This window comes from Colletotrichum fioriniae, assembly GCF_027942845.1.
Source record: "Colletotrichum fioriniae strain IMI 355084 chromosome Unknown scaffold_1, whole genome shotgun sequence".
Taxonomy (NCBI): domain Eukaryota; kingdom Fungi; phylum Ascomycota; class Sordariomycetes; order Glomerellales; family Glomerellaceae; genus Colletotrichum; species Colletotrichum fioriniae.
In genome coordinates, this window is record NW_027076837.1 from 1678117 (window position 1) to 1704889 (window position 26773).

A 26773-nucleotide genomic window follows, 5' to 3' on the forward strand; every position below is an offset into this window, starting at 1 on the left:
TCAGCCAGTGGGACGCCGGGAACAGCGATAGCTGTGCTTCATATGGATACTCCGTACAGAGTACACATCATAGAACTCAGCGAGTGGTGTCGAGGCCCTCACGAAAGAGAAAATGCCGGCGGTTGGGAGAACCCCACGGACTCACCCACACGCTTCCCGGCAGGCCGAAAGGCACAACTCTGCAGATGGTGGTCTCGTAAAGTTGTGCTAACAAGGAGCCAAGGGGAGGATAAGAGGGGCTGGCCCTGTTTGGCGGCGAAGTTTACTGCACAATAAGGTGGTCTTGGCTCCATAACTTTCACGCCGCATTTTATGGAGAGCATCGAGACAGTTCCAGTGTTTTGCAACCTCGTAATCAACAATGGGTCTGGTCATCCGACCTGCAAAGTCGCACTCAAGTGGGAATTCGACTGGTTTGTTTTCAAATACGGAGCGAAACGGTCTCGATTCTCGATTACTCTGTGTGTCCGTATCTGCGAATAGGCGCCACAGCTTCGAAGGAATAGCTGACAGGCAGAATAGACACGGAGTTGTCGTCCTCGTCGTCGTCGTCAGTGTGTCTAGCATATCGTGGGGATACGAACGAGCACAGGAATGTCTACCTGACGCCGCTGACTGGATGAAATGCCTACCTAAGCACGGGCAGCTTGCACAAGACCAGCAGAGGTCGGGGCTGGAATCGAACCAGGCAAGCCTCAGAGGAGGATTGCCGTGGGATCAGCAAAGATATGGCGAATAGCGATGGACGGACAGGCCAGGGACAGGCCGGGCCTTCCAATCTCAAACGGGTCCGGGGCTGCAAATTAACGAGCCAAAAGTCGAGAGAAGCCGTCACCGCAACCTCGGCAAGGCTGCAAAGGCTCGTCTCTTGACACCTTGACTGTTCCCTGCCATGCCTGCTCAATTTCCAGTACCGTTATCTGCGGATACACTAAGGATACAGAAGGCGTAGAGGATACTAAGGATACAGAACATCGGATGGAATCATCAGACCGCTCGTTCCTTGAGGCAACGATGGAAAAAGAGCCCTGGAGTTTGAAGTCTGGATGGGTTTTCAGTGGGCTCGCGCGGTGTAAAGTTGCAGTTTGTGGAGAGGAGATTCATCTCCGGGCAACAATGGACACCCGATCTCGTTAGCGGCACAGGTAAAGAGACGCTAACAATCATTTTAGTGCCATCGGTGCTGCAGACAAAGTGCAGACTGCAGTGTTGCAGTGGCGGCGACGCAAAAAGCCAATTGCCCCGGGCCATGGAATGAATCCATGGATCCCTGCAGAGAGCGGCATGCTCCCACTGAACCCTTCCTCTGCTAAGCCTCAATATCCACCGAATAGAAACACAAGACCAAGACAGACTACAGGAGAAAGCCTCCATCAGAGTCACCCTCGAAGAAACATTCACACACCAACCCGACCTTACCACGGCCTGCTAGTCTTGCCGTGAACGAGAAGTATCGACAGTTGACGTACGGAGTACAGATAGAGGGCTCCTGACTTGCCTAATTCTGAAGAAGAGGCACCCTAGAGCTCCAGAGCCACAACCACAGCTACATACAACCATGCCTCCCTCCCTACCATTCAAGCGGGTCAATGGCAAGGGCGGCAAGAGACAGACATGCCAGACAGGTTACGGGCCACGGCTCAGTCTGGGTTCCCCTCACGTTATCAATATCCGCCCATCAGCAATCCATGATTTTCAGTCAGACAAAAGTGGTGACTCTTCGTTCTGAAGATGGTGGACTGTGGAGAGATGCGCTGCCCTCGACGTCTAACGACTCGTACCATAGTGTACGGATGCATCGCAGGGGGAAAGAGACATTGAGAAGTGAGAAAAAACAAAAAGCCAATGATTCTCCATCCGATCCCCAAGTGCAGGGGAAGAGTTCATCCTGTGATTGGGCACCAGGGGGTGGATGGGATGCCGATGAACAGACCCCAAACGAACCCTGGCCAATTCTTAGCTCCTTTTCTCGACCCTGGGACCTTTTTCTCGAGAAACGGTATCTATCCGTACTGTACATACACGTACGGAGCACCACACCATCACGACCGCACAACCACCAGCAGGAAATGCGCCGGGTGGCTGGCGTGGAGAACGTGCTAAACCCAATGCTGCCCGTTTTTCTCCTCGGTCCCCCTCGACAGTCAATCGGCTCCTCTCTATAGACTCCCATGCAAATGCCTGCCTGTGGATTATCGCAAGAGAGCCCCATGGTGTTGTACCTGGGACCCCGGGCCTCCTTTATCTTGTGCCGTACGGGATACCACGGATACCTCAATGTGGATTTGCGAATAGAAGCTTCCCGACAAGGCCCTGGTCCGAACGACCATGCTACCACCTCGAATATGTGCTAGTCAACCTTAGTGCCCGCTTGGCAAAAGTCGTGCGTCCGGCTCGTCTGCTCCTTCTCGCCTTCCTTCCCACGGCTCTGTGCTCCGGGGCTTTTTTTTTTGAATATGAACCGTCAACTTCTCTGACGACTTTCATTCCGCTTCTCTTCTCCTCTCTCCTCTCCCTTTTCCACCTTTCACCTCCCTCCTGAATCCCTCCGCGTGTGTCTGTATCGTCTTGTCTCGGTCTGTCGTTACACAGTTGAATAACGTGTCTGCACATATATTTCATCCGAACCTCTCATCCTCCCCCCGAACTCTTCACATCTCAGTCGCTTCAGCATCGCCAATTGCCTACGTTATACACACGGCACAAAACAAACCGACTTTCCAGCCTCACTATCGCTACTAGTACCTTTTCGGTCAACCCAGTCCACTTGCGTCAGCAACGAGAGGGCTCCATTTTATTATTAGTGCGTAAGTCAAAACCGCCCATTCCTCAACGCCTCGTTCACAGCTCTCCCCCTTTGCCCGCCCGCCCCAATTACTCTAAATTGGGCCAAAAAGCCATGTGTTGTTGGCCCAAATAGGCGTTGGACAAGTCGCCCCCTCCAGGCCATGGGCTGGCTTGGGGAGACTTTAGGAATGCAGCAAAAAGGACTGCATATGGACAAAAAAAGATGTGTCTATAAACATACACAAGACGGATTGCTGACCAGGAAACGCACTGCAGTCGATATTAATATTTGAATCTTGTCGAATCTTTTTGGGAAACTTTCCCCCGTCAACGACAACAACACAACTTGCCCGTACATATAACCAAAAGGGATCTTTTTCGATACCGGTTCAGCATATACACATCCCCTCACAAATCACAATGCCTTCGTTCAAGAGCACCGTCTTCGCCGTTGCCGCGGCCTTTGTCGCCACGGCCCAGGCCGATTACTACGTCGAGCCCTCATCCGTTCCTCTGGCCACGAGAAGTACGTACGAGTATTTTGCTCACCATGGTCCTCCGGAAATACTTACCCGGTGGTTGGTGATTTGGCCGGTATGCTAACAGGACATCTACAGAGGCCTGGTGCGCCGACGAGAAGAACACATGCCCCATCATCTGCCAACAGGTCGAGCCCCGGACGACCCTGGTGAACGACTGCGACCCTGTAAGTAGCCAATGCTAACAACATCTCAGCCAAATATGGAGTACCAGGCAGGGAAAGCTGACCAGACCCTTCTCCCCCACACAGGAAACCCTCACCTACGGCTGCATCTGCGGCGACAAGAACCAGCCCAACATGACCGAATACTCCCTCACCCTGCCCTACCACGTCTGCCAGGAGTACGGCAACCAGTGCGTCAAGGCCTGCGGCCTCGGCGCCAACCAGTGCGCGTCAAACTGCCGCCAGGACAACCCCTGCGGCGCCCAGAACCCCACCCGCCAGAACTCGACCTCCACCGCCGGCACGGCCACCGCCTCTGCGACGGCGTCCGAGACGAGCGGCGCCATCTACACCGGCCTGGGCGACTCCGGCTCCTCTTCAGGCTCGTCGTCCGGCAGCGGCGCCGCGGCCCTGGAAATGGGTCGCAGCGCTGGCCTGGCTGTCCTCGTTGGTAGCTTGATCGGCGGTGCTGCTCTCCTGCTTTAAAATGAGCACGATATCCAAGCAATCACAGGGGATGAAAGAAAATGAAGAGAAAAGAGATGGGAAGTAGGGAGAATAGTGGTGGGAGAAACGTCGTTTGTTGCCGTGTGTTCTGTCACGTCCGCTCTTTTGAATACCCTCTTGCACAAAGTTTTTTTATCACATGCTCGGCGTTTATGGGCGAGGTGTTTTGAATCATGAGCCTCTGGATCAACCAAACAAATAATGTCTTTTTAATACTTTCGGACAGAACACACACAAGCAATGGAGCGGGGATGATCTGGGTCGGGCAAGTCTGTCTTTAGCGTTTATGCGTCATCTTTCGCGGGGAGCAGAGCAGTAGCAAAAGAAAGATTGAGAGAAAAAAAAGAATGGAATCAGAAGCGAAGAAGCAGTTAAGCTTCATGAACAACAAAGCAGATCCCCTCGCCCGTCTTGATATTTTGACTGTCATTCCATCATCCCAACTCGCTAGTTTTGGCGGGCGCCTCCGGTGCACCGGCGAACCGCCGATGAATCCATCAGGTCTTATCTGATGGTTGAGCACGAGACCATCCGTCCCGTTCATCCCATCTGAGGATCGTTCCCGTGATATGGATTGTGCTAGATTACAAGTAACATCAGATTAGTCTGCATAAGCTACCATCGCTAGCAATAGGCTCGGGATGGAGAACTGCGATGTGCAAGAGCCGTGGTAAAGGCAACATCGGAATGTGCTGGTGCAACTGCATCGCGGGCACCAATCAGAACTAGACAAACTCGAACACAGATGTTCCGAACACCAGTAAGCGGGATTATCAACAAGCCAGACAAGTCAAATAGGTAACCAGTAAGACGCTGTCCAGCCGGCCTGTGCCACATGCAAGTCTGATGCCGCCATACATACCGGAACGGGGGTCACGGGGGCCAGCATTCGGTAAGGTGAGCGCGAGCCAGGCCGGCCCCGATCTCGACGGCCTCGATCTAAGGCTGAAGCTACGGAGTACATGGGGCTGGTCGAGGGGAAGACAAGGCAGGGTTCCTCGCATGTCATCGTGCAGGAGTGTCGACCAGCCTTTTGCACAAGTAGCAAGCGGACTGTCCAGTGAAATCCTTTGGGGGCCGACAACCAGACGATCTGATACCAAGTTGAGTCAACATCGGCCGGTGCGAGTTCATGTCCTGGCGGAGAAAGTTTATGTGGAGGCAGGTTCGGTGTATTAGTGAGCAGGGCCCGGTGCTACCTCGCCGATGTGCACCGTAACTCTTTCTGGGACAGCTCTAGAATCCAGAGTCCAGACGGAACGGGAGGTTGGCTCTCACATGCTAATTAGCGGTCAATGCGCGTATGATGTAGAGACTAAGGTAGGCAGAGTGGGTAGCATCGAGTACTTGGGTTCCAAAGTCGAGTGACGGAACAGTGAAGTCTGCATCGATTCGACGTTTGGAGGCGGATTTAGGGCCGTCGGAGGAGCCCCCGGATGGTGAAATCAATGATATCGATCCAATGGTGTGCAAGGAAGACGCGGTAAAAAGGCGGTAAACGCGAGGAGAATCCCTGCGTGAGCCGGCGTTGATTGGGTGTTCCTGTCTCGGGGCCTTGAGGAGCGAAGAAACGGGTGAGGAGCTTGGGGCGTTTGGGAGCTGGTGTATTTTGATAGGGTCTTTTTTGAGATTTTTGTTGAACGCCGAGATGGGCGGGGCCGTATGAGCGTAAGTTGGTCGCAGTGGTGCGCTCGTCGCAGTCCGTCAGGGCTCCGATTTGTGCGTATCGAGAATCAGATGGGGTGGTGGTCGGTCGCCCTAACCACTGCACCCATGTGATTTGCTGCAGGGGAAATACGTAGTATGGCGAGAGGACGTGGATGTCTCGCAGTTGGATGTGCTGTGGTTTCTGTTGTCAATGTGGTCGCAGGCTTGATGATGTAAGTGATGTAGGTAGTTGGAATTGAAAGCGGTGATGGATGATGATGGTAGAGGTGAAGTTGAATGCGTCTACCTCAAGGTATGAGAATGGAAGGAGAAGACTGAGGTGGGAAATCACGAGCTTCCTTTCCCGGTGGATTTGGGACTGGGACTTGGGGTACGTATCCGCCGACGTGCTTCTTACTGCTGCGGTGGTGGGCTGGAGCCGCTGGATTGACGCACGTCGACGGCCGCGTACCTACGGCAAACTGAGCCTCCCTCCTTCCGCCCCTCGCCCCGGCTGCCCCAGGCCTCTGGACAAAGTTGAGGTGCATCTGATTTGTTCCCGAAAGAGAAGCTTGTGCCTGCGGTGCGTGCCATTTGCTGCTGGTCGCAACCGCAAATCCACTTCATCTGCCTGACCCCGGCCACTTTTTCACCCCTAATAAGAAAAGAATTAGAAAAAAAGAGAGAGAGACAGACAGACAGCCACCTGGACGGGAGCCAACGGCACGGCCTGCCTTATGATGCGAACTCAATAAGGTACCTACCTACCTTACCTACACACCTTCGATCCCAAGTCCAAAGTCTCTTCTTGCTGCACTTGCACTGCACGTCAACTTGCGGTGGAAGCCGAGCAATCCTCTTGTGCCTCCTCCATTTACCTTTGGCCCTCTGCTTAATACCTCCTCCGTCCCCTCCTTTCCCCACGGCCGTTGTTACATCCCACTCTCTTGCCTCTGGCACTTCTCCTCAACCTTCCCCCTCCATCTCCTTCCCCCGCCGCACCCTGAGATTCTAGATCGATTTTGTGTCTCTGACGCAATTCTTCACAGCCATGGGCGCCGCAGCTTCAGACAGTAAGCCCGAACCCTCTTCCCCCAAAAAGACTGACCTCGTCATGCGCCAGGGCACCTGGATGGCCTCGGCGTCGCCTACAAACTGGGCGCATACAATTGATGGCGAGAGAGCTTGCCCGGGAGCTATGGTGGAACCTCGAACGTGGACAGCAGCTAACAGTCCATTCTACAGGAACGGCTGCCGCCGAATGCATCTCGGACGATGCCCTCATCCACCTCAAGTCCTACAAGTACTCGGCCGTCGACAAGTCGCCCATCTCCAACTACATCCTCCGACCCTACGTGCGTAGCCCCTCCGACCATCTTCCCCCTCCTACCTGCCGCTGCCCCGCGCCGTCCGAGCGGCTTCGACTTCAGCATTTCCCCAACATCTTGCTAACCAAGCCTCATCGTAGTGGAATGCTGCCGTAGAGCTTCTGCCGCTATGGCTGGCACCCAACATGGTCACTCTGCTGGGCTTCTTTATGATCCTCGGAAACATTGGCCTCCTGGTCATTTTCATGCCTGACTTGGTTGGACCCGTAAGTCTAGCTCGAGTTCCCGGCCAAAGCCAGACATGCGCAAGTCTGGACAATTCGGCTAATGCATTTGTCGACAGGGCCCTTCATGGCTATACTACAGCTTCGCTTTCGGTCTCTTCATGTACCAGACAATGGACAACCTCGACGGCAAGCAAGCGCGACGTACCGGAACCTCGAGCGGACTTGGCGAGCTCTTTGACCACGGCATTGACTCCCTGAATTGCACTCTGGCCAGTCTTCTCGAGACTGCTGCCATGGGCCTCGGCACTTCCAAGTCTGGAGTCTTCACAGCTCTCGTCCCATGCCTGCCCATGTTCTTCTCGACTTGGGAGACATACCACACCCACACTCTCTACCTAGGCAGGATCAACGGTCCGACCGAAGGTATTCTGATCGCCTGCAGTGTCATGGTTGTATCTGGAATCTACGGCCCTGGCATCTGGACTGAGCCCATCATCAACATCCTCGGCGACAAGGCCGAACAGCACCTTTATGGCTTCCATTACCTGCTGGGAGACTACTCGATTCGGGACATCTGGATTGCCATGATCGTCTTCTCGCTCTTCGCAACTCACATCCCCTTCTGCGTTCTCCACGTCATTCAGGCCCGTCGCTCGCGCGGTGAGCCCGTAGCCCCTGTCTTCCTCGAGTGGACGCCCATGACAGTGTACACTCTCGCTATTGGCGCCTGGGTCTACTCGCCGTACTCGGCCATTCGTAGCGACAACCACCTTGTTCTCTTCTGCGTCACCATGGCTTTCGTATTCGGCCGGTTGACTACGAAGATGATTCTCGCTCACCTCACGAAGCAGCCTTTCCCTTACTGGACCGTCATGCTTGTGCCCCTTGTTGGTGGTGCCGCGCTCGCCAACCTTCCACGTCTGGGCCTCCTGGGCATCAGTGCTCAGACTGAGCTGTACTATCTGTACGGCTACTTCGTCTTCTCGGCCGTCGTCTACTTCCGCTGGGCATACCTGGTCATCACGAGTATTTGCAATTTCCTTGGCATCAACGCTCTGACTATTCCCAAGGAGAAGCAGCTCGCAAACAAGCAAGCTATTGCTGCCGCCAAGGCACCGCCTCTGACCAACGGTCTGATGAACGGCATGAAGAAGGATTAGGCCAGGGTTCTTCCAGCAGTTCAACTTTGTGGGTCGTTTGGCTGGTCGAAGACCTTCAACACCACAGCAATGAGCAAAGATGCTAGGGGCGAGGGGCGAGTGGCGATGGTCGGAGTCGCGACGTTGAGATGGAGTGAAATGACGGATTTCGAGTAAATGAATTACAGCAAGCCTGATTGCGGCTTTGAAGGAAACGCGCGCTTTTTTTTCCCTGCATGGACGTCGGCGTTGCTGGAGGCTGATCCACTTTCAACATGGCATGCACTTATTACTGGCGCTTTTGGGTGAGCAAAGCCATGGAAACTGGCATGGCTCGATTGAGTTATAGGAACTTTTCTACTACAGGGACGCGAGCAGTCCGTTGCATAATAACAACTTCAACTTCATCATTACGTATTGATTTTCTCTTCGACAGGTTATGTTTACAGGTGATCAAGGAGAGCCGAAGTCCTGATGATTATGGGATGTGGCTCCCCGGGTTGTACAGCGTCTAGCAGGGTGTGGGCGACAGATAGGTAGCCCTGGTACGAAGCAGACAGACTTGCTCGCTATCGTTCTTCTCCTAGGCTGTGACATTTCCATTTGTTATCAGTCAAGCAGTCTTCTCCAATGAAACGGGGATTGGGGCAGGTATTGGGAGCCTTTGATCACTTGTCCCTCTTCCTGTTTTATTCAAGGCCAGTGATGGTTCTCAATTTATGCTAAGCACACGTCTGACATAACTCACAGCCACATCTCTCGTGGCCGGCTAGACATCACTGGCGGATTGTCCCTAGTATAATTTCAGTGGAAACTAAAATGGCATTGTTAAACAAAGACAATTTGGTCAAGGGAGCTAGGATCGGAAGAACAGAGAGTGCTCTACTAGTCACAGCCCTACCCGCTACTTTGGGTATAATTACATGAAGCCTTGAAGGACTTGTTCATTGTCACATAAAATCGTCCCATTTTAATTCGATGTACTGTGCGGACGTGCAGAGCGAATCACGGATCATGCTAACGTGAGACGTGTGGACAAATGGCTCGAGAGACATATTTTGCTTTCTTCTGTTTTTAATCAGTGTAAATCAAGCACAGCTCTCCTAGCGTCCATGTTTTCGTAGTAGTATCGTATCAAGATGCGAATACGTCAGCCACGGCCTATGACGAACGAAGAGGTCCGTAACTAAAGGTCTTTTGTCAATTCTTCTTTATTGTTGTCACTTTAGATGGGATTGCCAGATTGAGTGAGTTGGAACTAGTTCGAGATGGCTACTACCTTCACTACAGCCACTCAACCACTTTCTACAGATGACTCGTGGGTGCAGTCATCCGCGGCCATCGTCATCTTGCGTTGGTGAAGACATTTCTCTAGCACTTGGAATGCCTTTTATTAGTAAGGACATTGGACTGATTAGTGGTAGAGTTCTCACGTGACTGCGTACATTACTAGAGGGAGGTGAACGTCTTTATGGCTGCCTATTTGAAAGAATGGTTCGTGAGCACCATCTTGATACATTAGACCGTTGGTAAATGCGATGTTCTATTCCGACGCGGCACTACGGCGGCCTCAATCGAGCCAAGGTCAAGCTAGGTGTAATCTCATGCTTGCCGAGTAGTAGTAAACTTCAAGATATTCATGTCACCAACTGTCATGCTCTTCACGTCGCACCATGTTAGACTACGAATACGTTCGTAATACAAAGTCGTGAACGTGAACGTGAACGGTGGACTTCTGCGCTTCTGCTAACCCCCGTTAAATAGACAACCGATGCCCTTTAAAATGCGGACGTCGAAGGAGAGGCCGAAGACGATGCCGGCGACTCTACGGCTCATGATTCTGCTGCTTAAGAGTGAATCCGTTATCGAGGAGCACCTCGCCGACAGGGTATGGGTTATATTGGCTTGTCGAAATGGAACGTTGATCAATGACCTTGGAATAATAAGGGGTGTCACTTGCTTCAGCTGCTGTTCGTCTTAGACACACCTTGCATGACTAAGGGCTGAGATCTTTAGCGACTCATGATATTTTATTAAAAGACAGCGTGAGAATCGTTTAACACTCTTTGGTGATTCTATTCATGCTCGTTTCAGGAAAGGGGTTCCAAACCTTCCTCACGGTCTTCGTGTCTAGTTGAAAAGCATCAGACCAGCTGAAAGATTTTCCTTGTTCTGGGACTTGGAATTGCCCTTTACCTTGATAAAGGGTCTATGTATCCCGTAGAGTGCGGAATGGCGTTAGTCTATTGGCCTTTGAGGTAGTAACGAATCACATATCACTCCACGATTATTCTTAACAATCCCGTAGTAAATCTAAATTCTGTACCTAATCAAAAATCTAAAAGGGATCTACGGTATCGAAAACGGAGACAGGTATACTACTCCATTCCGCACTAGATGCGATATGATACACTCGTTCAAAAGTAGGATTAAGCGTAGGCCGATAAACCTGCTGATTTGAAGGGTTGGGGGAGGCCATGGTCTCACAGACATATTCAAGGAAGTGCTGTGTATACCCGGCACAGTATTGCAGTGCTCAGCTCCGTTCCTAGACGCAGCGGTCGAGTTGTGGTTTGCGAGCCGGTTCGCCTCGCCCACCGCTTCAACTTCAAGGTAGCAAGCCTAGATCAATTTGGTTACTTGTCTGAAAGTCCTTTTTGAAGTGCGAGAGCGCGTCAGAAAGGAAAAGCCGAATATGGGCCCTAGTTGCCAACTAATGTCAACATGAGTCCAAACTGCATGCAGTCATACTTTATACTTTCTCAGTGATCCATATTACCAAGCTAGTGGTTCGCTTGTACACCTATCTCTACAACTTCAAATATGATTACCATTCCCTCAGTTGAGGAAACAATGCTAACTTGCGACAAAGTGCATATGGTGAGTCCGATGTCGTAGTTCCCGATCCCACCAGCCTCACGTCGCAGGTTTATCCGCGTTCTGTACAGCTAGCTGCCACTTGTTCCCACGACCTCAAAGCCTCCTTACTCAACGTGAGCTTCCATGTCGCTATCACGGTAAGAAATGGCGGGCCTTTCCGAACGTGGTATCTAAGGACGAATATCTCACGGGCGCCTGGGCCCCAAATCTCCATTTTCTTTAGTAAAGGCATGCGCAGAGCAGCCCTGCTTGGTTGAAGAAGCAGGCGATCCAGAGCTGACGGCCCGGATACCAGGTCTCCAATACATGTCGTGAGGGCTAGATATGTAAGGGCTGGCCAGGTCCGAAGACTATCTGATAGCTCAGAAGAATTCTCCGGTATATCCCTTGATGAATGTCGGGAAAAGTCTGTAGCATCAACAGCATGACACAGAGTGAGAAATCGGAGACGATAGCTTGCATTCACCGCTGAAGAGACGAGGTCGTTACTACAAATCCGGAGAAAACGCGGGTTTCCATTGAGCGGAGACTGCGCTTCCCAAACATGTACTGAACTTATCGTAGTAATTTTGGCTGCACGGTCGAGTAGCATGATCATTCCCTTGTCGCGGGGGGGACTGTTCGTTTTGAGTAATCGTGTGCCATGGCCCGTAGCTGACAGTCTTGAGACGGCAAAAACTACCGAGAACTTTCGCAAGCAACGCCTTCGACATACTTCTGTAGCAATGTCAGTTTACGAAAAGCTTTCTGACGATGGGAACCTGAGCAAGCTTGAGAGAGCTGGAGCTGACGTTCAATAAGTTGCCAAGGAGACGCCGTTTCGATTTTGAGGAGCATACACGTCTCCGATCGTGTTGAAGCCTCAGCGCGAAGCGTCCAAGGGTGGCCTAAACCACTCGGAGAGCTGGCGCTCAACCTTAAACTAACGCCACTTTTAAGCGTAGATCATGTTAAAGAGAGATGAAAAGCCTTTTTAGCGCTTGACTGAAGATCTTGTTGTTCGGTTTGATCGTGTTTCGGGTTTCCAGTTCGTCGAACTTGTCCACATTATCGTATTTATCAAGGCTGACGTGCAGTGATATCTCCTTGACGAGATCCGTTCGATATCCGTGAACAAAAGAGCTTAAATCATCAATGTCGGGACCAGGGTATCGAAGCTTCAGATGCTGGAAGATTCGTGGTGCGAAGAAGGCTTGCCATTCCCTTGTGACGCTTGCCCAGTCCGAGAAATCGTGTCTTTTATTTCCGATTTCAACTTGCTCCAGAATCGCTTGTCGAATCTCCACAGGCAAGGCTTTCCAGCGAGGAAGGTGATTGTTGACATTGTCGAGCGAGTACATGGTTCTCGAACGGAGCTTCATTTTTGAGCTGAATTGCTCAAAGTGAGTCTGGGTGGTTGTACATTGAGATGCTGAAATTGACAAGACGGAGCCGATAAACAGGTTTTGTTGCTGTCTAAGGCCCAGAAAAAGTTGTTCATGACATAGAACAGTACAAGCGGAATTTGCTCAGGTATCAGTAAATGATTACCCTCTTGCATTGAATGACAAATAAGGTTGCTTCTGGGACACTTGCTGATCGATTTGACCATCCAGGTCATGCTCCTTATCACAGTAGTCAGCCAAAGCACACATGGTTGTCTAACTCTTGCATACATCCGTGGCGCAAAAGCATAATATTGGGAACATGATGATTTACAAGGCCGAATCAACGGTACATGCGACAACAGGACCAACGAATGAGCACTACGCGTAGGAGCTTAAATTGCTGAACGGAATTCCGGTGGCGTTTCCCATGTATTCATATAATGGAAAGTGTGTAGAGTATCGATTCAAGACGATGCTGAGTAGTTTGCGGCTTTGCCCCTTTTGACTAGCAGAGGAACGTTGTTTTTCGAAGTGCTGTTGCTGCCGCAAGATGGCCCAAGACGAGAAGTTTGGTTGTTGTAAGTGGAGTGATGGTCCTGTTGGAATGGGCAGTACATGACAATGTTGTCGAAGCCAATTAGGTTTTCTATTCAGTTTTTTCACTTTTAATTATAACGAGAAGGAGCATGAATCAACAGATACTAGACGTGATGCGAACACAACACAGGGAAACCCAAGGTGCTTCTTGGGTTTATGCTACATTATTGAAAGAGTCGTTACATTTTCCTACGTTTGATTGTTCACGGAAACAAGGAGTTTCGTGTGGCGTTGAGATACTATTTTTGAACGTCACAAGGCGCCAAACCCTGCGGAAGGCTTCAGAGAATGGTGATGGCGACGCCGAACATTCTCATCTGTTGACGAATCATATGAGAATGTGTTTGAGATGTTGCACGAATATTGGCGTGTTACGCGAGCTTCTCGAGATGAAGCTTTGTTTGATCACTGGTTTATTTAGACGATAGTCTTTCCTCAGAAGTCTACTGGTTGGAATATATTCAGTCCGTTGTGTGTCTGCGGTTTATCGTGAATAAACAACGAAAGAGCCTCAATTGAAGCTATTCCACCAATCGAAGAAAATCCATGTTGGTCATAGACCCCTTTCACGTCCTAGATTTGCCGTCCAATTGGTGGAATAGCAATTTGGCCTGCTATGAGTTGTCTCGAATGTCAAAAGTCGTTTTAATGTACATTTTGTTTACGAACGGCGAAAAATGCGACTCTGCACCATGATGTAATTGCGACGAGTTTGCTTAAATCACAAGGAGGAATCTGTTCATTGAACAATATGCTGCTGCCGATGTACTGGTAGATAGACTAGTGGCACCTGTCTTTCTAGTTATTGGGTTTCGTTCAATCCAATGCATTAACGTCTAGTTATAATCAGGGGTGCCTTCTGGCAGGAAAGTGGGAAAAGAGTCGAGGAGCTAGCTGATGTCAGGATTTCTGTCACCTCAAAATGCGTGAGGGAGGAGGAGGAGGAACGGTACATATATTTCGCTCGAGGTTTAGCTGAATTTAGATGTACCTCCACTAAAGACTCCTGTTTCCCCCTCCTTCGGAGCCGCCGATAGGGAGCCCACGCACAGTGGCCTCAGCGGCTGCCCACCGCATTCAGCAGAGGCAGGCATTCCCGTGGTGGACGCAAACACTGGGCAGGCACTTGTCAGCGTGAGATGCGCCCAGTAAAAGACAGTGCAGAAGGGGGCGACCAGATAGCGGAAAGCACCTTTGGAGCAAACCACCCGTGCCACACCCCCCAAATCTGGGCCAGAAGACCACCCGCTGCCTGCCTGCCCTTCCCGCATCGCAATCGACGACGACGACACCCGACCGTGACTCTGCGACCGAGGGAGACCAAGCGGGAAAAAAAAATTCATCAATCGTCACCATCAATCGCTCTCGCGAAGAATCGACCAGAAAACGATGAATGGCTATTCAATCGTCGCCAATGGCCTCCGTTACGCGCTCCACCCGGAGGACCAACACTGAAGGCCTCGTCCAGCAGCAGCTTCACCCCCATCCCCTTCACCATCCTGTCCAGGCCTTCGCCGCCGCCAACACGAACACAGTGACGCGCGCCGCTGCCACCCCCCAAAACATCTCCAGCTACCAGCACACTCTGTCCGGCCGCACCAAGCGACAGCTCGACCAGACCGATCATATTGTCGATTTCGAACACCAGAAACCCAAGCGACCACGGACGAGCATCGAAATCCTCATTCGTCCTGCTTTGTTATCGAGCAAGCCTGCTGTCGCCAACGCGACACCCACGACAAACGTCACCCCGACTCCGCATCCGACCACGACCACGACCACGACGACGGCCACGAAGCCTCAGGCGGTCGCACCCCTAGCAAAACCCACGCCGAAACCCGCGCCGCAACACGTCGCGACGGTGCATCCTCCGAATCCAGCCGTTGCTGCTGCGAACAAAAATGCTGCCCAGTTGACCAAGCATCAGGAAAAGGTCATTAATGGGATTAAACACGAGTTGGATCGCCTACAGCCCCGCGAGGTCGATACCCACACAAAGGAGGGGGGCCGCAAACTGCGCTCTCAAGAGGCCACTCGCTTCAAGAGCGAGCTGTCTGCGTATTTCCCCGAGTATGACGAGGTCATCGGCAATGAACCTAAAGAACAGCGTACGCCCCCAGTTCCCTTGAAGTTGTCTTCTGCTCTCAAAGGTTGAGCAAACACATCCCTGTACACTTACTGACAACTACCCCTTCAGAGCTTTTCACCTTCGATACCCCGATAGTCATTTTTGACTCGAACCCCACACGCCACCATCTAGTCCCGTGGCACCGAAATCTAGGCGCGACGCCAGATCCCGGTGCAGGACTTGATGGCTCAGCAAACTCGACTGCTGGACACAATGTTCCTGTGCGCGGATACGGCGATGCTCTATTTGACGAGCTTGTCGATGCCCAGCGGATAGATTTTGATTTCTTGGGCATTTCGCACAAGCGAGAACCTGTAGAAGATCCTCTTCCCGATGCATCCTTTATATCGTCTCACAAAAGAGCGGAAAGGCTGGAAAAGTCCATTCGCAATACCGAGCGGGGACGGGCTCAGCATGAGAAAGACCAGATTGCACGCCTCCTGGACGGTCTCCAGGGTCACGATTGGCTGCGAGTCATGGGTGTTAGTGGTATAACAGAGACGCGAAAGAAGCAATTCGAGCCAGCACGGCAGCACTTTGTCAAGGGCTGCCAAGCCATCCTCGATAAGTTCCGTCAGTGGAGCTTAGAAGAGAAGCGCCGCAAGGCTGAGAAAGACCGCGCTCTTGCCGAGAAAGCAGAAGCAGAAGAGTCATCAAGCGAAGACGAGGACTCGTCTGCTGACGCTGAGAGTAGCGAGGACGATGTCGAAGGGGATGACGAGACTGGCGATATCAGCGACGGTGATCCCCCAGGATCTGACGACGATGATGATTCTGTGACCAAACAGCTTCGCGAAGAGGCCACAGAAAGGTCAAGAGGATCGAAGAACAGCAAGAAACGTCCACGTGCGACACCACAGCCACGGCCTCCTCCAAAGCCTGAACCACCAAGGGAATTCAAATCCTTCTTCAAGAAGAGATACGAGCGTGAGAGCGCTTTGCACCGGCACAGGCGTGCGGGCCGCAAGGTGGTGGCATGGGGACACCCGTTACCAGAGATACCCGAGATCGACTTCGATCTCCCTGAAGAGTTGCGTGATGAGGAGACACTGAGGGTACATGCGAGGAAAAGACGCCGGGATCGCCGTGGCCGAACCTGACGAGAGGTACTCGGCTGTAGGGCTGGGCTGTGTTTGTGCGATACCTGGTGTGCCGTTTCTGCTTCTTGTCTTGCATCGGGGTAGCGCGATGTCTAGTTGTAACATTATCATATGTAGACTGTTGGGTTAGCATGGCTCGAAAATAAGCGTTCGAATTGTCCCCTATTGTTGATGCTGGAAAAAACTGATGTCGCCTTCCCCTTGTGCCCTTGTGGTTGTGAAATGCCTTGGTAAGATGCCTGAGGTAGTAAACTTTATGAAGCAGGCGCTTATGAGTCGTGCAACAAATCGTGGTTTCCTTCTAGAAAGAGGGAAAAAGGAATGGCGATTATATTGCGGCTCTGTTTTGAAGGACCTGGTCGGATTCGGGATGGAGCTTGGTGGCTTAAGCAACAGGTGGACTGGCACCTTGGGCAGCTGGTCTGCTTACATAACCGAGGTCGACGTGAGTGGGAGTCGTGACCCGCCCAACGGGCAGGCAGGCGCAAGAGCCAAGGTGGCTCCGGCAGCTCCATCTCAGTCGCGGCGAACCGTGGGACGCGCTGACCTTGGAAGGCCTGAACTGCACCAGCTGCTGCCGACCTCAGATTTTGTGTTTGGTCGCAGCAGAACCTCTCTCAACCTCCTACTTCTCAGCTGGTCGTACCGCCGTACCGCTGGAGAACGGCATTATTAATATTCTCAGCTGCCGCCGGCCTTTTGCCTATTCCATTTAATTTCCTCTGGCGACCTCTCACAACCGATTTCCCAACTTCGCGACGCCGACCGCAGCGACAGGATGATCGTGGCCCTCGTTCAATCCTGCACCTGAGAATCTCGCGCCGGCGCACCTTCTTTGGATCGTATCCGCCGGGCCTCACATTCATCAAACAAACGACTGGCCGCTCGCCCGAGCGACTCGAGCTTTTTGCTTGATGCCAAACTGCGACGTCATCATACTCTCGAGCGCAAACTGAGCCCACCATGAGCGCCATCGAGGCCGCTGCGGCCGCCCCCGCCGTTGACGAGGTCATCGGCAGCGATTCCGAAGACGACCTCCCCCCTATGAGAGACGAGCCGCCCTATCCGTATTTCGTCCTAAAACAAGATGTCGAGCTCGAGATCAACTTTCGGGCGAAGCGAATCGAAGGAAAATCCCACATCACGTTTGGCATGGTTGGAAATGCCCAGCTTGACGAGTTCGCCATCGATGCGCGACAGTCCGAGATCGACGTTAAGAACATTACGGTCACCGCCCTCAAGGACCAGAACCCCCTGGGGCCACCGAAAAAGGTGTCAGCGACGTACACGGATCCGTATAAGTTACTGGACTATCCGAAATACTATGACTGGAACGCCTCGCATCACGACCTTAGGAAGATCCGGATGCGTCCCCTTATGCACACCCGAAAGAGCGACGTGCCTGCCGAGAATAGAGAGCTGGTAGGCTGTACGCCCGCTGATGGTGCCTTGCGAGTCAGTCTGAGGGACCTTAAGAAGACCAAGGGAGCTGTCAAGGAGGAACCGGTACCTGGAGCGGGAATTGCCAAACGGCCGACACTCAAGATTCGCGTTTCGAGCGTGACGCCGAATTCTGCGGAGCTCCCCGAGAGCGAACTGACGAGCTCAAGGGAGTACCGTGTCACGATACCTTTCAAGACCAAGCTCGTGCGGGATGGCGTTCAGTTTGTTGGCGTTGATGCCGGAGACCTTCGATATCCGCATGCCTATACTCGACATTCCATCGAGCCAGGCACTGCTTCCTGTATCTTCCCCTGCATCGACGACCCCGGCACGCTTCCGACGTGGACGATGGCCGTCAAGTGTCCGAGGACGCTGGGCGACGCACTTTGGCAACCGCTGGCTACCCAACACAGGAATGGCAATGCCAATGGCAACCGCGATCGCGGGGCAAACCAGTCCAAGGCTGACAGAGACTTCGCCCTTACCGAGGAAGACAAGCTCCTGGAGATGACAGTCGTGTGCTCTGGCATTTTGTCAGACGAGATCGTCGATCCTGAAGATGAGCAGAAGAAGATTATGACTTTCGAGATGGAGAAGCGGGTTGCTGTGCAGAAGATTGGTTTCGCAGTCGGTCCATTCGAGCACGTCGACTTGTTCTCAGATTTCCGCACAGAAGAGAACGACGAGAAACTCGGCGCAAGTGCGCTCAAGATCCACGGCTACTGCCTTCCGGGGAGAGCTGCTGAGGTCCAGAACACGTGTGCAGCGCTCGCCGCGGCTGCTGATTTCTTCACTCTCACATTTGCTCGATATCCATTTGACAACTACAAGATGTGCTTTCTCGATGACATGGTGGAGGATACGGTAGCCCTTCAGTCACTCTCCTTCGTTAGCACCCGCCTACTGTTCCCCGAGGACATCATCGACCTAGAGGTAGACGTCACAAGGCAATTGGTGTACAGCTTGGCCTCGCAGTGGAGCGGGATCAACCTTTTCCCCAATACACGCAGAGATCTTTGGGTCGTCATCGGCATCGCCTACTACATGACCGACCTTTTCCTGAAGAAACTATGCGGCAACAACGACTACAGATTCCGGATGAAGACAATGTCAGACAAGCTGGTGACCGTTGATATCAAGCGACCGTCACTGCACGAACTTGGCCATCTCCTGCACATTGGAGATTTCGAGATGGAGTTCATGGCACTCAAGGCGCCCTTGGTGCTCTTCATTCTCGACAAGCGGTTGATGAAAGCACCTGCCCAGACCAACCTCACGCGCATCATTTCCCGAATTCTTTACAAGGCCAACATTGGAGATAGACAGAGCGAATGGATTATCAACACGGAGTCGTTTCAGAGGGTTTGCGAAAAGAATGCCAGGAACAAACTGGAGGCGTTCTGGAACCAATGGGTTTATGGCTCGGGCTGCCCCAGGTTCGACGTTTTCCAACGTTTCAACAAAAAGCGACTCTGCGTCGAGATGACTATAAGACAAGTTCAGGATAAAGCCATGACTGAAGCTGAGCTCCTGAAGAAATCAGAGTTTCTTCGCGCAATCAAGGAAAAGGCGCACGGTGTCAAGACAGACGAAAAGGCCGGTCTTTTTACAGGCCCCATGACCATCAGAATTCACGAAGCTGATGGAACACCTTACGAGCACATAGTGGAGATTCGCGAGGATGCTGCTAAGGCCGCTAAGTTCGAGATTCCTTACAACACCAAGTACAAGCGATTGAAGAGAAAGAGGAGAGCAACGGAAAAGCTCAGCGCACAGTCTGCTGCCGACCCTGACAATAACGAAGACGCACTCTTATATTGTCTGGGTGACGTTCTGACCAACCCCGAAGATATGAGGAAGTGGGATTTTTCCGAATGGGAACCCGAGATCGAAAAGGCCATGGACCAAGAGTCGTACGAGTGGATTCGGATGGACGCTGACTTTGAATGGGCTTGCGAGATGAAGACAAATCTCCAGAGCTACATGTATGTGTCCCAGCTCCAGCAAGATAGGGATGTCGTGGCGCAGCAGGATTCGATGCTTTATCTCAAGAAGAGTCCGCCTCATCCACTGGTTTCGACGTTTCTTACTAGAACCCTTGTCGACCGGCGATACTTCCACGGCATCAGGACAATGGCTGCAGAGATGCTATATCACCACGCCGCGGATAAGGTCTCAATGGCTGGTATGACCCATCTGCTGAAAGCCTTCACCGAGATGTTTTGCTACGCCGATACCTCCATGCCTCGGCCAAACGACTTTTCCGACAAGAAGCAGTACACCGTGCAGAGCGCCTTACCTATGGCCATTGCAAAGATTCGCGATGCCAGCGGTAGGTGTCCCGAAGCCGCACGACGGTTCCTTCTGAATCAGGTTCAGTTCAACAACAATGCCAATAACCCGTACTCGGACCATTTCTACGTTGCCAAGCTTCTAGAGGCTCTCGCCCATAGCTTGATTCCAGAGAAGCGACGGGAGTCAGACGATGCCATGGATGTGGACATGTCAGCCGAAGAGAGAGGTTTCCTTAAGGAGGCTATCGTCGAGATTGATCGCTTCCGTAGGATGGACGAATGGGCCAACTCTTACCAGAACATCTGGACGACCACCGCGCTCGAATGCAGACGCAAACTTATGAAAGCCGGAGTGATTCCCAAAAGTGCTGTGGCCTTTGTCCAGTACTTGCAGGATGACACCTGCGACTTGGTTCGACTCAAGGCTTTCGAGGCTCTGGTGGATTTGGGTTATTTGATGGATCTGCCTGTCTTCCGCCTGATTCTTTCCGTCATGAGCACTGACCGATCTCCGTTCGTGCGGGATAAGCTTGTTAAGATCTTCTGTACAGGCCTGGCTAGCCTTGCCTTTGGGGAGCAGTCAAAGGCCAAGGCCGCGCCTGCTGTTCCTGATGGCGGGCTCATGATTGTGGACAATACTGAAGCAGAGACACAGAAGAGGCGAAAAGAATTTGCTCGAAAGCAAGATATCAACGTCGCACTCGAGGCTTTGAGGACAGAGATGGAAGAACAGTTTTCAGAGCAAGAAGCGGCACTGGAGCGAGCTTTCTGGAAGGCTATCAATTCTAATCTGATCGGGCGTTCCGAGAAGATCACGCTGCTGGAGCTTTGCGGCACCATAGTGGATGCTGCTGACCGATGGACGATTACTATGAAATATCCTAAACGATGGAGGGTTAATCGTCCTGTCCAGCGTCAACCTGGCAGAGTAAGCTCCTCACTCAAAGTGGCTATTTCGTCATTCATTTTGCTAACAAACGCGCAGAACATCATCAACTTCAAGGCGTTCTTCAAGACGGGCATACCGCAAAAGATCAAAGAGCCCGAACCACCGGCGCCACTACCAGCACCGGTACCCGCACCCGCGCCTGCTCCTGTAGTTGCACCATCTCGGCCGCCCGAACCCAAACGACTAATCGTCAATATGAAGAGTGGTGTTGCCAAACCCAGCAAGCCTACGGTTTCCCTTCCACGCCCCGCGTCCGCGGCTCCTCGCCCATCGCCGGTCTCTGCCGCGCAGTCTCCCGTCCCAAGCGCCGCACCGTCACCTGTTCCTCGGGAGGCAGACTCCATTGTCGCGCACTCGAATGCCAAGGCGTCTACCCCAAAGCCGTCATTTACAAAGCTTCCCGGGTCAAGGCCACCGAGTGTGAAGCCCGGTATCGTCAAGGCAGGTGTCGCCAAATCTGTGGTGTCCTCGGCGTCATCGTCATCGTCGATGCAGCAAAATGGCCGTTCTACTCCTCAACCCACACCTGAGCCCGGCAGCAGCAAATCGCAGAAGCGGCCTCGGCCCGACAAGATTCCGGGGGCCGATGAGGCATCGCCAGCTCTCAAGAAAGCGAAACTGACTGTTCGCCCTGACGGCACTGTGGTTAAGAAACGCAGGATGTTTAAGTTCCGGCATCCCAATCTCAGGAGGATCCTGAAGAAGGCCGGTGTCAAAAGCCAGATGCCCTACAGAGATCCGTCAAAGATTCGCAGACCCGGTACGCCGTTGAGTGTTCGTGCCTCTCCCGCCGGATCACCAGCTCCTCCCCCATCTGAGAGCATTAACGCAAAGCCGGCTCGCAAACCTCTCCCTGGCGCACCGTCCGCGGCCAGTCCTCCACCAGTTCCAGCATCCCTACCGCCGAAGCCTCCGCCGCAAGCATCACCGCCTCCCGTTGAGGGCCAGCCTGCTCCCAAGAAGGTAAAGCTTGTCATCAAGAAGCCTTCCAGTTCACTGCCCAAATAAACAGCGTCAAGTCGCTTACTCATGAGATGAGGCCGGAGATATGAGTCGCCGGCAGTAAATGCCACAACGTCTACTATCGTGCCCTCAACTCGCAAATTCCTTCCATTCTTCCATCTTCACAGTTATCTTATCATGCTTCCGAAACGGGGTTGCGTGAATTCACATTACATTTTAGGCGTTCCTTCAGGACTTGAGACAGCGGAGGCCAGGCGGGATTATACATTATCATCACAACCAGGTCTTAGGGGAAGCGAAACGTGGCAAACCAAAGCGAGGGGCCAAAAAAGAAGAGGAGCACGAGGGGAGGATCGCGACGAGCGTCCCCAGCCAGTGTGCCGTGCTTTTTGTGTATTAGTAAAAAAAAGAAACACATTCGGAAGGGAAGAGAGAGGGACGAGGAGGAGAAAATAGTCAACTTCCAAAGTCGTAATGATACCTCCCTCAGTCTAGTATGCCTGGCCATTTGCCCATCGGCCCCTCTTGACGTATTCGCGCTCGAGTCTGAATGTGCGACTGCGAACACTTTTTGAGGGTATGAATGCCGCTGCTGGGCATGACGTTCTCCCCCCACACTCGCCCATTTTCATCCCTAAGTGCTGGACACGACCCATGCGACAATGTAGGATGTTTTGATGTCTACGATCATGACAGAAAACGGGTTTGGTGGCGGTTTCGTACGTACATAGCCAGGAGGTCGCTATCCTGATATGATATGCAAGGGAAGATACTGAGTGGCTAGTGAGGTGGAAGCCGAGCGTAGGTTTCCTTGGAAGTAGACAGTATCATGGTATCGTCACATGCGAAAGGACCGAAGGCTACCCGGCAAAACTGCGAATCCACACGAGTTTAATTTTCCTGTGCTTTACAAACGCAAACTAGGTAGACAGATTTACTGTGAAATCTGTATTTCTTGTTTGCAATGGCTGCAGTTGGTTGTACACGCCCCACATCCTGACTGGATCGCGCCGTCTTTGATGATATTAGAGCTAATAGGATATTCTACAAAAGGAAGACACAACCGCTCAAAAAATGACTGAAAAAGGAAATGAAAGAGGGAAAGGGGAGGTAACGTGGACCGCCCACCTGTGTAAGCCGTAGCCAAGTTGCCTCTGCCAAACCAGGATCTGAAGTCGCTGTCCCCTTCCTTCTCGGGTTCACGTACGTGATAAAACTTTCACCCTGGCCTCTGTCTTGCCCAAGTCCCATAAACGCCAGTCTTTTTGGTTGTTCCAAGTAGCAGGATAAGAAAGCAAAAAGCCTCACCCTTGCGATGAAGAAAATGAAAACCCCCATGGACCCTATTCAAGATGTGCCGTGCTCTATTGAAATAAGTTGGTATTAGAGAGAGCTGTGTCGCGGACCGAATCAATGAGAGTGTCCATGGTCGTCGTGGTTGTGACCATTGCCGTGGTCATGGTCGTGCCCGTGGCCATCATGACTGTGGGTAGACTGGCTGCGCAGACTTCCAGCGGCTGTAGACTCAGTACAGCAGCCACCCGCTTCGCAGTTGTCTACACACTGCAACAAACAAGTCTGCTTTGGCGAGCCAGCAATGGCAGTGCCATCGTATTGGGCAATGTGCTCGGGCTCGGTGACATTGTGGTGCTCGTCGTCACCGCAGAATTCGGGTTGGATAGTGGCCGCGTGGATGCCGAAGCCGTGGAGACACCTGCGGGCCGACTTTGCAAGCTTCATGTACTTCTCGCCGTTCTCAGCGGAGATTGGGAAGTTGACATGGACGTGAAGAGAGGCAACAATCTTGGTGTCGGAAAGTTGCCAGACATGAACGTGGTGGCAGCTGATGACACCTTCCAATTTCTCAATGTCCTCGCGAATTTCTTGAAGGTCGATGTTGTCGGGGGTAGCCTGCAGAAGGACCTTGGAGGTCGCCTTCGTGAGAGGGATGGCGGACTTGAGGATAATGAGAGTAATGAACAGAGAGACGGCGGGATCGGCGTAGAAACGGCCAGGCCAATCGGTCAGCCAGATGATAAGAGCGGTGACAATCACACCGACGTTGCCAAGAGCATCACCAATAACGTGAAGAACCATGGCGTTCATTCCCATATCGCCGTGGTCGTGGCCGTGCCCGCCAGAGGCCTTCTTGCGCTCCTTGTTGTGATTGTGGTCGATGTGAAGGCTGGACTCGCGTCTCGAATGCTTGTGGGAGGATCGGCCGCGGGAGTTCTCAATCATGTAGGAGTGGTCGTTGCCCTTAGACTTAAGCAGAGGCGACTCTTCATCAGGCTCGCCATCCTCAATAACGGTCTCCTCAACCTCGCTTTCGCTCGTGGTCGATTCCTGTCCATCACGCTGAGAACGACTGGCGTCAATAATTTCCTGGCGGAAGCTCGAAGGATAGATGCTGATGTCCTCAATGCTAGTGAGACGCGAGTGGTTTCGCGAGCTATTTCTTCGGTTCTGGCTCTTGGAAGCGGCCGATGTGCGGCTCTGGGCTCGGCCCGACGGGTCGGACTCCCCATCGAAGCGAATGCGACGGGGCGTCTCAGGGTTGGCACCGGCGGAGGCTCTAGCGACGATGGCTTCGGGAAGAACATCACCAACGTTGCCACCATCATTGTCGGTAGCGTGCGAGACGTGGGCGCGGCCTTCCTCGGCGGCGTGTTCTGCAGAGTGGGGGTGATCGTGTCCGTGGTCGTGCTCGCCGTCGCCGTGATCGTGATCGTGGCCACCGCCGTGGGAGTGGCCGTGGCCACCGAGGACAAAGAAGCCGACGAGGTTGGAGGCAAGGCCAAATGCACCAACAACGAGAATGAGAACAGGGTTTTCGATTTCGGGAGGGTCAAAGAATCGGGTTATGGCCTCGAGGATGATGGAGACGCAGAGGGCGATGAGGAAGACGGCGTTGAAGAAGGCGCCGAGAATCTCGGCTCGCAACCACTGCACACTCAAGTCAGCTAAACGTTGTCTACATTCGAGTGGAAGGGAAATGACCTACACCGTAGGAGTACTTGTCGGTGGTAGCCTTTCTTGCGACGGCGACGGCCCAGAGTCCGACACAGAGAGAAATGATGTCGTTGAGCTACTTGAGTTAGCGATACGTCGCACGCGGCGGCAGGGTGGTATCGGGGCAGACGCACCATGTGGAAGGCATCGGCAGTCAGGGCCAGCGACTTGACAACCAAGCCAACAATCAACTCGACGAGGAAGAAGACGACATCGATGGCCAGCATGATGCTGATCCGCGTCGACTTTGACCACGCCATGATGGGCAAACGTCGATTGACCGCGGACGATGAAGGGAGAGGAAGAAAAGAGCTCTATGAGCCCCGGACTGTTTTGGGTTGGCCCAGTAGGCAGGTTGTGGTAGAAAGACGTCGTTGTCGCTGTGGTCGCTCTTGTTGCTGTTGCCCGTTGTTGGTTGAAGATGCGCGGATCGGGGGACAAGGGGGAGGGGAACAGAAGGAAAAAAAGGCAAGGTGGAGGGGCGTTGCCGGAATGATATTTGAGTGCTGCTGCACAGAAGTGGGAGGGTAAAAAAAGATTGAGTTTTTGGGGAGGGTGCGGTAGTGGAGAGTGGCAGAGTGAGGACGCGAGTTGAGTTTGGCGCTACGCTGTATCTCGACCTGACGGGGTGCGAATAATATCGCTCTCGCTGTGCATTGATTAATTGCTTGCTTCCTTTGCTGCTTTGCTTGTCGGTGCTCAGTGCCCACTGCTCTTGCTGCAGCCACTCTCTGTCACGTTCTCGTCTTCCTCAGATGATGTACGGGATGCCGATAATTAGTTGGGATGGGTCACAGTCGAAGGGGTTGAAGAAACGGAGAAAAAAAGCCGGAACGCGGTCGGACGCGGCGATGGCACAATGCGCAATCCAACAGCGAACGGCTTGCAGATGTATTTAGGTATTGATGTGTTCCCAAGTCAGGTAAGGTGGGTATCATGACGGAATGGGGATTTCCTTCATTTTTTTTCGACCCTCTCGTTGTAGATTGTCTCTCCTCTACCTCGCCTTATTAGGTGGTGTACGAAGTATCGATACGAATCTGGATGGAGCCCATTTCCCCCCCTCAGCAGGCGAATAACACGTGCTCGCTGTTGGCTGCTCGTAGCACGCAAAAACCAAACAAATGAGATGGATGCAAAGGGACCAGGGGGCGACTCCAACTGAACGGGAAAGGGAAAGAGCATGGGGCAAGGGGGCAAATGGCATCTCAGGGCACCTTCACCTCAGACAAAACCATCAGCCCTGCCTTAGTAAGGTAGAAGGAGGACTTTCCAGGGAGGCCTAGAGACTTTAGGAGCGATGGAAGCAAAGAGAAAGCAGCCCAGCTTTACATGCTCGCGACTGCCTTAGTATAAGGTAAGGTAAGGTAGACTGCAACAGAAGCACCAAACGCAAGGTACCCGAGCTAAGTTTTGAAAGGCCAGGCTAAGAAGCCCCGAGTACATCGGAAATGCATCGGTCCTCCGCTTCAGCACCGGCCCCATCGCCGCTACCGCCACCGCAACTCAGTGACAAAAGACCGAGCTTCGGGCAAGTACAGATATGCCCGTAAGCCTTACAGCGTGAGCCTGAGATCAGACGAGAGGATGGAAGGAACAGTACCACAGTACCTACTCGTGCTACTCTAAAGCTGGAAGAGCTTGCAGAATGAAAAGCCACGCTGCAGATTAGACCGTGATGATGCAGCATTATCAAAGCTTC

General features: G+C 52.6%; 5 protein-coding genes across 5 annotated transcripts; 4 read left to right on the forward strand and 1 right to left on the reverse strand.

The window, feature by feature from the left end:
• Window positions 1-3207: 3207 nt before the first annotated feature.
• On the forward strand, window positions 3208-3976 carry N0V96_000449 (uncharacterized protein; the record flags this gene model as incomplete). Its single annotated transcript, XM_053193457.1, has 3 exons — window positions 3208-3313; window positions 3405-3493; window positions 3578-3976. The coding sequence occupies 3 exons, from the start codon at window positions 3208-3210 to the stop codon at window positions 3974-3976; spliced, it is 594 nt and encodes a 197-aa protein (XP_053049174.1).
• Window positions 3977-6695: 2719 nt separating this feature from the next.
• Window positions 6696-8359, forward strand: N0V96_000450 (uncharacterized protein; the record flags this gene model as incomplete). Its single annotated transcript, XM_053193456.2, has 4 exons — window positions 6696-6717; window positions 6890-6999; window positions 7113-7238; window positions 7316-8359. The coding sequence occupies 4 exons, from the start codon at window positions 6696-6698 to the stop codon at window positions 8357-8359; spliced, it is 1302 nt and encodes a 433-aa protein (XP_053049173.1).
• A 6237-nt stretch (window positions 8360-14596) lies between these two features.
• On the forward strand, window positions 14597-16410 carry N0V96_000451 (uncharacterized protein; the record flags this gene model as incomplete). Its single annotated transcript, XM_065755943.1, has 2 exons — window positions 14597-15290; window positions 15464-16410. 2 exons carry the CDS (start codon window positions 14597-14599, stop codon window positions 16408-16410), a joined length of 1641 nt encoding a protein of 546 aa, XP_065615183.1.
• Window positions 16411-17373: 963 nt separating this feature from the next.
• On the forward strand, window positions 17374-22104 carry taf2 (Transcription initiation factor TFIID subunit 2; the record flags this gene model as incomplete). The annotated part of the gene is made up of 1 exon (XM_065755944.1): window positions 17374-22104. The coding sequence occupies one exon, from the start codon at window positions 17374-17376 to the stop codon at window positions 22102-22104; it is 4731 nt and encodes a 1576-aa protein (XP_065615184.1).
• A 1365-nt stretch (window positions 22105-23469) lies between these two features.
• ZRC1 (Zinc resistance conferring protein) lies at window positions 23470-25331 on the reverse strand (the record flags this gene model as incomplete). Its single annotated transcript, XM_053193453.1, has 3 exons — window positions 23470-25005; window positions 25064-25147; window positions 25206-25331. 3 exons carry the CDS (start codon window positions 25329-25331, stop codon window positions 23470-23472), a joined length of 1746 nt encoding a protein of 581 aa, XP_053049170.1.
• Between the last annotated feature and the right edge of the window lie 1442 nt (window positions 25332-26773).